Source organism: Megascapheus bottae, chromosome 3 (genome assembly GCF_031878675.1).
Source record: "Megascapheus bottae isolate mThoBot1 chromosome 3, mThoBot2.hap1, whole genome shotgun sequence".
Classification (NCBI taxonomy): Eukaryota; Metazoa; Chordata; class Mammalia; order Rodentia; family Geomyidae; genus Megascapheus; species Megascapheus bottae.
Window position 1 is genome coordinate 84,370,657 of NC_143511.1, and position 12,110 is coordinate 84,382,766.

Consider the following 12,110-nt stretch of genomic DNA (forward strand, 5'->3'; position numbering starts at 1 on the left):
ATATACATTTATTTGTTTATTTGAAATAGGAAAAGGAAGGGGGGAAAACAAGATGAGGGGAGGGAGTAAGGGGAAGGAAATGGGGACAAAAACATAAGAATGGTATCAATATGTGTGAAGTAAAGCTCCTTCTATCTGGCAAATATAACTGTAACCCCTCTATAAATTACAATAAAAAAAGAAAAGAAAAGCAGGTAAAATCATGATTCATACAAATAAGGAATAAATACTTGTTAATGATTTTATTTCACTCATTAACTAATAAGAGGACCAGTAAGACACTGTTTTCTTTGGTGTGTGTGTGTGTGTGTGTGTGTGTGTGTGTGTGTGTGTGTGTGTGTGTACATGTACATGTCCTGAGCTCAGGGCTAGGGACTTGTCCTTGAGTTTTTTGTGCTGATGGCCAGTGCTCTACAACTTGAGCCACAACTCCATTTCTGGCTTTTTGGTGATTAATTGGAGATAAGAGGGGAACGTTTCTGTCAGGCTGGCTTCAAACCACAGCCCTCAGATCTCTCAGCCTACTGAGTAGCATAGGATGATAGGCATGAGCCAGCAGCACTTGGCAGCCATTGGCTTCCAGCAATACCTTTTATACTCAAGTAAGAAATGTTACAAAAATAATTCAGTATTCCCCAAGTAGTAAATTTGCTTTTCTTTTTCCTTTTTCTTTTTTGCCAATCTTAGGGCTTGAGTCCTTGGGCTTTCTCAAGGCTAGAGCTCTACCACTTGAGCCACAGCACCATTTCTGGCTTTTTCTATGTATATGCGGTACTGTGGAATCGATCCCGGGTCTTTGTGTATGCTAGGCAAGCACTCTACCACTAGGCCAAACTCCCGGCCATAAATTCGCTTTTCTGTAGACAGGATTTACATGGCTACATTTTCTGCAAATTAATTTCTATCTGTATAGGCTTTAAGGCAGCCTTTGGCAGATAATAGGCAGTTAATCTAGACGCCATACAGTTTCAAATTCATAAGATTCCTTATATTACATACAATCATCTCCATCGCATTATTTTACAATAGATATGTGGTTTGGTAGATTTTTGACTTATTTTTTAGAAACTGATATTAAGTATCCAAGGAAATAAAAAGTGCTTTCAGAATAACCCAGTTCCTTTCCTTGCCGTTCCATACTGACCTGCTGAATCCATTGGTCCATAGATTATTGACTGCACCAAAAATTCTTTCCATACCAACTGTGGACACTGGAATTGAAATGGAATTCTGAGCCCAGTTTTAATGTATTTGGAGCAAGAGGTTCTTTGTTGAAACTATTTCCACATATCAGGAAATGTTATTCTCTCTGGGCAAAGGAACAAGATACTCAGGGCTACTTTACCAGAAAGAGAGGATCACTATTGTTACACAGAGCACCCACTTCCAGATCTGTGGTTTATGTGTCGCCTGTGTCCTTCAGAATAGTAGCACCATGAAAGTGAGCTAAAATGAATAATAAGAGGACTTCATTTCTACATTGAATTTTTATTCATTTTGGCTGTACATTGTCGGTCTTTTTCTTTGCCATAATGTGTATTTTTGCTTTTTGCCTTTTTTGCATAATTGTAAACTTCTTTTATTGGTATTTTATATTATAAACTCTTGGGTTTAATTATTTCCTTAGGTTTGGTAGGGATTTTTTTTTAATCATATCAATTTCTAGTTTTATCTATTAATCTCTTTCACCTTTCCCTGCTACCCTCATTTTCTTAGCCTCTTGAGTTTAATGTTTAGTTCATTTGTAGTAGTTCTTCCTGTTCAATTATAAATTAATTGAAAATGGTAAATTTTTTTCTCAATACCATTTTTGCTTTATCACAGAGTAATAAAATGTCTTCATTGTTGATGGTTTGTCAGTTGTCCATAATCTTGGTTTTTATTTCCTTTTTGCCTAAGAATTATTAGGCTATTTAGGAATTTCCAGTGAGTTGGGTTTCTACATTTTCACTGCCTTTCTCATTACTTTTTTATGCAATAAAGACTTCTTCAGTGTTGGGAGCACACAAGACTCAGGGGACAGAGGACAGTACAGAGTCTGGCCAGCATTCTTACCATCTTTACAGGACTCCTTGTTAAATGGTTGAAAATAGGCACTAAAAATGCATCAAGTAGTAACAAATACCATGAAAGATGTCAGGGGGCTAAGACTTCTGAACCAGATTACTGAGTAGCTTCCTGTTGCATAGGCAGTGAAGGTTCTCTTAATCTTACATCCTGACTTCTTTTCCTCAACATGAATGGTTTTAGTATCTGTTTGACTCCTGGTAAGCAAGTAATCTATTTTCTCATCTGTAGTTCTGATGGCTTATTTCTGAGGCTTTCCATAAGCTCTAAAATCTAAAGGACCTCCATTCATGTGAGGTTTACAGTTTGTGGTTCTACTTGCAGTAAAAGTTAAAAACGTGTAAATAAATGCTGTTATTTTCTGAGTAAACAAACTTCATGTTTAAGAAACTAGATCTCAAAAGCCTTTTTTATCAGCATATGCACATTAATTTTTAAAAATCACTAAGTACTGAAAGACTTAGTGAAATAACTGACTCTCTGCTCTCTCCCACCCAGCCTCCCCAGAGGCAATCACTCACAGGGACCCAGCAGCTTCTTCTGGTAGTTTCTGCCACACTCATACATTCATGTGGTTTTGCCACAATTTCCCCATCGATCACTTTAGTATCTAATGACTTTCTTTTTTTGTATGACAGATTTGTTTGGTTCCTAAAATTACTCATTCCTTCCTTCCTTCTTGCCTTCCTGCCTGCCTTCCTTCCTTTCCCCCTCCTCTTTCCCCTCCTCCCCCTCCCCCTCCCCCTCCCTCCTTTTTCTTTTTCTGCCAGTCATGGGGCTTGGACTCAGGGCCTGGGCACTGTCCCTGAGTTTCCTTTACAACTAAGCCACATTTCCTACCTCTCTCTCTTTGTTTCTTTCTTTGTTTCTTTGTTTCTTTTTTTCTTTATCTCTTTCTTTTTTTCTTTATCTCTTTCTTTCTTTCTTTCTTTCTTTCTTTCTTTCTTTCTTTCTGTTTTTCTTTTTTTTTTTGGTGGGTCACTGGGCTTGAACTCTGGATCTGGGTGTTGCCCCTGAGCTCTTCAGCTCAAGGCTACCGCCTTACCCTGAGCCACAGCCTGACTTCCCATTTTCTAGTGGTTAATTGGAGATAAGAGTGTCAGGTCCTTTAGTGCCCAGGTTGGCTTTGAACCTCGATCCTCAGATCTCAGCCTCCTGAGTAGCTAGGATAAGGCGTAAGTCACTGCACCTGGCTCTGAGTTTCTTAACGTTTTCTAGCAATCCATGTATTATTCTTTAGCAATCTGCCACTATCTTGAATCTCATTTGTAGGCATTTGATGGAGCAGATGAGTGGGGTTAACTAGATCTATCTGTTCTGAGTGTGGAAGGGCACAGGTGACGGGCAGATCACCGCTGCGGTATTGTCTGTAGTTACTGGACAGGCTGCTAAGCAGGCTGAGCATCACAGATATGGGCAGTGATTCAGCTGAAACCAAAGAAATCAAAAGTGTAGGCATCGGACACTGGCATGGTTTAGTTGGTGTGGGTAAGGACATAAGGGTTGGTTTAACCTCAGTGAATGTTAGTGCTTGCAAAGAAGTCAACACATTAATTTAAAAAAATGACTTCCTGCTGAGTGCTGGTGACTTATACTTATAATCCTAACTACTTAGGAAGCTGAGATATAAGGATTGAGATTCGAAACCAACCTGGGCAGAAAAGTCTGTGAAACACTAATCTCTAGTTAACTACTGTTGTGAACAGGCGAAGTAATTCACCAATAAGCAGATAATATGATGCAAAATACTTTATTGAGATCACACTATTTCTTTTTTTTTTTTTTTGCCAGTCCTGGGCTTGAGCTCAGGGCCTGAGCACTGTCCTTGGACTTTCTCAAGGCTAGAGCTCTACCACTTGAGCCTCAGCACCACTTCCGGCTTTTTTCTATGTATGTGGTACCGAGGAATCGAACCCCGGGTCTTTGTGCATGCTAGGCAAGCACTTTAACCACTAGGCCAAACTCCCGGCCCGAGATCACACTATTTCTATACCCTAATCCTAGCCTCCCTAATTCTAATCTGCCTATCCAGCACACCCCCTGGTCTCACCTCTCCAACGTCTTCTTAGTCCCGGAGTCCAGTCCTGCTGCGGTGTGGGCCCCTGCAAGGAGCAGCTTCTGCAGGCCAAAGATCCTCGAAATGCAGTCTCTGCTAAGGCCAGCAGAAGTGCTGCTCCTTGTTCTGATTCCTTGGTTTATATTGGTCCTTGGCCTGCTCCTCTCCGGCCCAAACTTGATTTGGATTGGTTACATCTTGGTCCTTGCTTGGTCTGGATTGGTTACATCTTTTGGTCAGTGGTGCCCAGAGATGTGCTGGTTGCTTGCTCTATCTATCATGCCCAGGTGTCTGGGCTCCTATGATACTTCCCTTGTAAGCCAGGCTCCTGGCTGTTTCTATGGTTACAGTCATATGTGTCCTTACATCATTTTTATCTCTCTTGTCCACAAGCCTTAGGTACAAGTTTGTATTGGCAATATATATAGTTTCATTTCACTACTGTATTTCAATTACTCTATTCTCTTATTATTATAATACTATTTTTATATAATGTTCATTTAGCATTCCACAATATATTCATCATATATCATTTATTCTATTTATCATGCTAACATTTTCTCCCTGTGAAATGCTCACGACAACTCTACCAAAACAAGCCAGAAATGAAGATATGGCTCACGTGGTAGAGTGCTAGCTTTAAGCATTTTGGGATAGTGCTCAGGCTTTGAGTTCAAGCTCCAGATTGGCATAAAAAGAAAAAAAAAAAAGACTTCCTGAACACTTAGGTAAGGGCCTGCTTAACTTTACAATGGGGGAAGTTCACACTAGATAAGTGGTTCTGCACTGGGTATGTATTGTTTATTTTGTGAATTTGTCTCATAGAAAGTCTCACGGACGTTCCTACCCGGCCACCTTTAAGACACAAGCCTTTTGAGCAGGGAGGTTTACAGGCATGAGCTACTCGTGCCTGGCAAATTCTTCATTCTTTTGGGGCTTAAATTCAGGGATCTTGTAATCATATTCTGGTATAGCTAATAATTGAGAGTTCAGGACTTTTCTGCACAGACTGGTTTCAAAACTAGCCCTCTAGATCTTAGCTGACTAAAAAAGCTAGGATTTTCAGGTGCAAGCCATTGTTGTCTGTCTGAATTTGCCATTGTCATTCTGGAGTGTGGGGGGGGGGGTAGAGGGGATGGTGGATGGGCTTGACTTCATGGCCTGAGTGCTGTCCTTAAACTTGTGCTAGCTCAAGGCTAGCACTCTATTGTTTGAATCACAGCTCCACTTCTGGCTTTCTTGTTAATTGGAGATGAGTCTCATGGACTTTTCTGTCTGGACTAGCTTTGAGTCATGATCCTCATTTCTCAGCCTCTTGAGTAGCTAGGATTATAGGCATGAGCCACAACAGTGCTTGGAAACTTTTGTTTTTTGGGGGCTTAAATTCTGGGACTTTGCATTTATATCCTGGTGTGGCTCATGATTGATTTTTTTTTTTTTTCCTATTCCTGGAGCTTGAACTGAGGGCCTGAGCACTGTCCTTGGGCTTCTAAAGATCAGCTCTCTACTACCTGAGCCACAGCACCAGTACTGAGGGCTTCATGCATGCTGGGCAGACACTCTATCACTAGGCCACACTCGTGGCCTTCATGATTGAATCTTGAGGACTTTTCTGCCCATGCTGGCTTCCGACATGTCTTCCATCTCAGCTGACTGAATGTCTAGGATTACAGAGATGAGCTTCTGGTGTTAGAGTGAATTTGTCATTCTTAAGTGACTATTTCAAATGCCACCTCTCTATCTCTTCTCGACACTTCTCTTGATGACAACTTATTTATCTTGATCTCTATTTACTCATTTACTGTGTTGTTATTTACTATGTTACTGAATCAAATTTCCCAAGAACATGCAGACAAATCACCTAACTCTTGTGATTTTGAAACTGAAATAGAGACAACAGTCTTGGTCTTTTCCCTCTAGGCTTTGTAAAGATCAGATGAGTTGTTTACAACAGTATTTACAAACAGCTAATGCAAAATGCTATTTCCTGTCCATTTGTTATTGTAATGAATTACAGCCTCAAATTTACAAGCCAGCTAAGCAGCTGCTGTTCCTAGCATCTGCTAGCATCCTACTCTAATGTATCCTGTGTTTCTTACAGTGGGAGGAAAAAAAGATCTCCATTGTTTTCAGCATTGAAAATTTCCTTTCAGTTTGTTCTACCTCTTCTCTGAAAGGCTTTCACTGTTTGTCTGCACTAGGCTGTCTCAGGGTTATATTCTGTATGGAGATCATGGAGGACTTAGGCAGCACCTGGCCCAAAGCAGCCTGGATATTGTATGGATACTCAGATCCTGATCCTAGAAGCTGCAGTTTCCCTCAGTTCTGGGCAGTCATTGTTCCATTTGGCCTTGCTGCAAGGCTGATAGATATGCTGGATATACTGGATCTATTGCACAGACTATGGGGATCTCAAGATGAAGTTTAGTTAACCATGCTCAGGCCCGGGCTTTGCCCTTGAGCAACCAACTCCAGAAGCATTGACCCTGGCAGCTGAACTGGAGGGAGTTACCAGCATCAGCCAGATGCTGTGACAAAGCCAGCTCTCCCCAGTGGCCCTGCCCCAGTCCCTGTTCCCAAGTCTGGCCTCCCAGTCTTGACTCCTCCTTCAAAGATTGATTGAGTTTGGGGAGATCTGTTGCAGTTTCTGGTATTGGACTGTGTCTTGGGACATATATGCAGGACTTCCCCCTGCGTAAGTCCTTAGCATCAAATCTGGGACCCCAGGAGTTTAGGGTCCTACTCCTCCTTTCCCAGACTTGGTGTCCATATTGAACCACCCTCTCCCAGGTCATCAACTTTATGCCTCTGAGAGATAATTCTCTACGAAGCTTGCTTCTTTCATCACTGGCTGTGGGTTCATTTCACCTTGGGTACTAAACTAGGTCAGTAATAGATTGCTACTTGTGGAAGGTAAGGTTGTCCTTTTTTTTAAAAAAAAAAAAAAGAAGTATATTTTACCTAGTAAAATATGACATAGCTAGGTGCTAGGGACTCTGAGGGAGACAGCCTAGGTTGGAGCACTGTCCTAGCTGTGTTTGTGTGAGTCACATGAAAGGTCCTGGAGACTTCTGCCACAGAGGAGGGCAGGGGGTTGGGGAGGGGAGAGGAAGTGGTAGAACTCAAGGAAAGAAACTTGGTGTACCTATGATGATGTCTCCAGGTGATCTTGAGCTGTCAGCTTCATTCTCTGAATCTCATGTTCAGGTTGAGTCTGTATCTGAGGTAACTCAGTACTATAGGGGATGGGGGGCTGGCTAGGTAGTGTGGTGGCTACCTTCCACGTGAGAGTTTGTAAAAATAGCCAGCCTGAGGCCAGAAAACCTCCTGTCTCCACATCAAACAGCCTTTTAAAATCTTGAATTGGCATACCATTAGCATAGCCTTTAAGATGTTTCTTTTTGTTCTTTGTTCACAGCTCTCCTTTCTCTTTTGATCCTCTGCTTTATTTCTTTTCTCTCTTATGCTCTACAATTTCTTCTTATTCCAGCTTTTGAATAGAAAAGACAAGACCACCTTTGAGAAACTGGACTACTTGATGTCCAAAGAAGATAATTATAAACGGACTCGGGAATATATTCGAAGCCTGAAGATGGTGCCCAGCATTCCCTATCTAGGTAAGAATTGGCTTGTTTTTTTTGTTGTTGTTGTTTTTGTTTTATTTTTGTTTGTTTGTTTGTTTTTTTAAAGAAGTATGCTCAGTTCCAGTTAAGATGTTTTTAGTTTCTAGCTGAGGAATTTCCAGGAAGCAGCAGGGATCCGGTGGCTTCCTGGATTGGAACAGACTGTTGATACTTTCCCGAATGGGAATCTGACTGAGGGAGAACCAAGGGATTTTCTGTGTCTTATGTATGTGATCTGTGAACCCCAGCCTCCCAGGGTGCTTCCCAAATAATGGGTCACGCCCATCTTCTTCCAAACTAGGGGAACCCAGGTGTAGACCTCTCTTCTTATTCTCTGAGTATTATTTTTATGTTTCATAAGATTTGTACAAGTAAAATTCTTTTTTGAATTTTTATTGTTATTATAAAGATGATGTGTGATGGGAGTGTGGCCTAGTGGTAGAGTGCTTGCCCAGTATGCATGAAGTCCTGGGTTCAATTCCGCTGGAAGTATGTATAGTGGAGCTGTGCACAGCTCAAGTGGTAGGGCTCTAGCCTTGAGAGTGCCCAAGGACAGTGTTCAGGCCCTGTGCTGAGTTCAAGCCTGAGGACTGGCAAAAATAAATAAATAAATTTTAATAAACTGCATTAAAAAAAAAAAAGTAAGGGGTTGGGGATTTAGCTCAGTGGAAGAGCCCTTGCCTGGGAAGTGCAAAGCCCTGAGTTCGGTCCTCAGCTCTGGGTGGGTGAGAGGGAAGGTGATGTGTATCGTGGCATTGTAGTTATATAAGTCAGGTAAGGAGTATGCCTCTTTTTGGACAGTGTCACCCTTTCTCTCAGTCAGCTTTTCCCTCCTGTCCTCACATACAAATTGTATAGTTAATTTTCTACATAGTTTCTACTGAGTACTGCTACTGCTATTGTTCCTCCATTTCTGTCTCCTTCCCTTGCCCTCCCCAAGACAGATAAATGAACAAACAAGACAAAAAGAAAACAAAACAACAACAAAGAAAATGATCTTTTGTTTCAATATCCTGGAGTTCATTTTGATAAATATCACTGTTATTATTACTATCATTTTTGGCCTATCCGGGGGCTTGAACTCTTGGTCTAGGCACTGTCCCTGAGCACCATTTTGCTCAAGGCTAGGACTTTACCACTTGAGCCACTGCCATGTCTAGCTTTTTCTGTGATTAGTTGGACATAAGAGTCTCATGGAGCCAGGAGTTTGGCCTAGTTGTAGCATGCATGAAGACACAGGTTCGATTCCTTGGTACCACATATATAGAAAAGGCCAGAAATGGTGCTGTGGCTCAAGCGGCAGAGAAAAAAAAAGAAAAAAAAAAGAGTCTCATGGATTTTCCTGCTTGGGCTGGAACCTCAGATCTTAACCTCTTGAGTAGGTAGGATTACAGGTGTGAGCTGCTGATGCTCAGCTTGATAAATATTATTTTATATGATCAGAGGCACAAAGGTACTACAACTTTGTGTTCCTCCTCTAAGAGTATTCTCCTTTGGTCTCACTGTGTGCAAATGCCTAGAGTCCTGTATAATTTATCATGCCCTGGTGTATTTTAGAGCTAACTTCCACCTATGAGAGAAAACATGTGCATTTGCCTCTTTGAGCTTAACTTAAAATGATTTGTCCATTCGTTTCCCTGCAAATGGCATAATATTATTCTTTCTGATGGCTGTGTAAAATTCCATTATGTCTAGGGACCTGTTTTTTGGATCCACTCATCTATTGTAGGGCCTCAGAACTATTTCTGTAAGTTGGCTACTGTGAATAGTGCAGCAAGAAACATGGATATGCAAGTGCTATTTTATGGTTTCCTGGATCTTGATATTCTGGGTAGATTTTGCTGGTTAGAAAAATTTTACATATTTATTGGAAAGAATTGGAAAAAGAAGAAAGTTGTTGCCAGGTGCGGTGGCTGATGCCTGTAATCCTAGCTACTCAGGAGACTGAGATCTGAGGATCAAGGTTCAAAGCCAGCCCGGGCACTAAGGGACCTGAGACTCGTATCTGCAATTAACCTCTAGAAGACTTTCCTCAAAGGCTTTCCTCAAAGGTAGGTCGGTAGCCTTGAACTGAAGAGCTCAGGGACAGTGTCCAGGCCGAGTTCAAGCCCCATGACCCACAAAAAGGAAAAAAAAAAGAAGAAAGTTATTATTCATTCATTATCCTACCTGAAATATTTTGGTCCTTATCATTCATTTGTGCAGACACAAAGCACATTCACTCTTGCAGGCATACCTAATGTTATCTTTACTTTTGTGCTGTGACTCCATCAGATAGATTATGAAATTTGATTCTGCTTTCTAATATTGACCGCTTATTTCTTTTTTGGTCAGTTGTGGGTCTTGTACTCTGGGCCTGAGCGCTATCCCTGAGCCATTCAGCTCAAGGCTACCACCCTACCCCTGGAGCCACAGCGCCACTTCCAGTTTTCTAGTGGTTAATTGGAGATAAGAGTCTCATGGACTTTAGACTTTAGTACCAAGGCTGGCCTTGAACTGTGATTCTCAGATCTCAGCCTTTTGAGTAGCTTAGATTACAGGCATGAGCCACTGCACCCAGCTACACCTTTCTTTTTTAACACCTCTGAAATTAGGATACATCTTTCGGTTGCTAACACATTCTAATATTATTTAATTGGCAGTACTTTTTCTTAGTGATACATGAAAGATATACCTTATAATAGAGACATTTAAATTTGATGAAATATGGAATATATGTAATTCTCACTTTAATATGCAAAATAGTCAAGGCTATACTTTTTCCTATAATTGCTGCTTTTTTTGGGGGGGGGGTCAGTCATGGGGCTTGAACTCTGGGCCTGAACTTTTCAATTCAAGGCTACTGCCCTGCCCCTTGGCCTGGACATTGACCCTGAGCTCTTCAGCTCAAGGCTACCACCTTACCCCTGAAGCCACAGCTCCACTTCCCATTTTTTAGTGATTAATTGGAGATGAGTCTTACGGACTTTAGTGCCCAGGCTGGCTTTGAACTGCTATCCTCAGATGCCCTCCTGAGTAGCTAGGATTACAGGCATGAGCCACTGCACCTGGCTCTATAATTGTTGCTTTTGTTGCATCCTACATGTTTGGGTATACCACATCTTCACTGATGTTCTTTATCATTCTGTAATTGTCATTTCAGTTTTTCTGTGTGCTATCTTATTTTCCATTTGCATCCTATAAATTGTATTTCATTGGATTTTAGATTTTAATGTTTTACTGTTTTAGGCATGATACTTGTAAAGAGCACGTAGTTGGACCGAATATGAAAGACATTGCCTTTAGTATTGGTTATGTTTTGTCAGAGTCTTGCTATGTGGCCCAGCATGGTATCCAACTTGAAATCCTTCTACCTCTGTCTGCTGAATATTGGGATTATATGTGTGTGCCACTATACCCACTTCTGTCTAATGGCTGAATTAGTGGTGGTGATCCAGGATGGTTAACAATGGCTTCTTTTCGCTCACAAGATCGCTTATGAGATCCGCCAGGTATGGGCTGCTCTCTGCCTAGCATTTTTTAGGCATTTGAAAGCATGAGCTCATTGAATGTTCACAGCAGCACAGGCACTGAGCACTGAGAGGTTGCCTGGGGTCACATAACCAGGAAATGATAGAGCCAGATCCCAGCCCAGATGGTCTAGCTATCAGCTCTAAACCTTGGACTGGACACTTCCTCTTCTGATTTCCTGTTTCTGCTGTGCAGGTCATTTTTTCCTATTCCTCCCTGTGGTTGTCCCCTGTATGTTCTCTACCATTTTTGAATTGTGGGTGGCCAGGTATTATGTGAAATGAACATTATCTATTCGAGCTTTTTTTAAATAAAAGATACTCTCTGATGTTAGGTCATAAAATAGTGCTACCCTGGGTTTCCAGGGTCATTGGTCAGCATTCCTTGGCCTTTGGGATTCTTGACACTCAGTGTCTGGACAGGTACAACCCTCCCTGCTTTTTCTTGGTCACTTCATGCCTATTGCTTCTCCCTGGCAAGTGCTTCTCAGAGCATCCTAGAGATCTGGACTCTCCTGCTTGGCTGTGGCTCTGAGTGAGCCCAGCCTGTGGCTCTACCCCTTTACTCTTTCTCAGGACAGTTGGCCTTTTCCATTTGGGTGAAACGTGGCACATTTCTCCCAGTGTTGCAGAGCAACCTGACATGTACACTCTGGAGGGAATAGAGCCCAGGAGGTCCTTAGACTGGTTCTTCTGAGGACTGCTCTAGGGGTAACTGCGGGATTCCACTTTGGATAAAAAAAAGGGTAAAGCGAGAACTCTTATCTGTCCCTAGGGATCTTGGGTGGGGATGGGGGCTCCACCTGCTGTCTGATGGCCATGGACAGACCCTGCTCCAACCCAGCTTGAGGTCTC

General features: G+C 41.9%; 1 protein-coding gene across 4 annotated transcripts in view; it reads left to right on the forward strand.

Moving 5' to 3' along the window:
* The window catches only part of Ralgps1 (Ral GEF with PH domain and SH3 binding motif 1), a 232,512-nt gene that overhangs the window by 99,181 nt on the left and 121,221 nt on the right, over positions 1-12,110 (forward strand). For all 4 annotated transcript variants that reach the window (XM_090330657.1, XM_090330658.1, XM_090330659.1 and 1 more), the window contains exon 8: positions 7,614-7,740. In XM_090330657.1, coding sequence (XP_090186783.1) covers positions 7,614-7,740 — 127 coding nt within the window. The remainder of the gene's footprint in view (positions 1-7,613; positions 7,741-12,110) is intronic.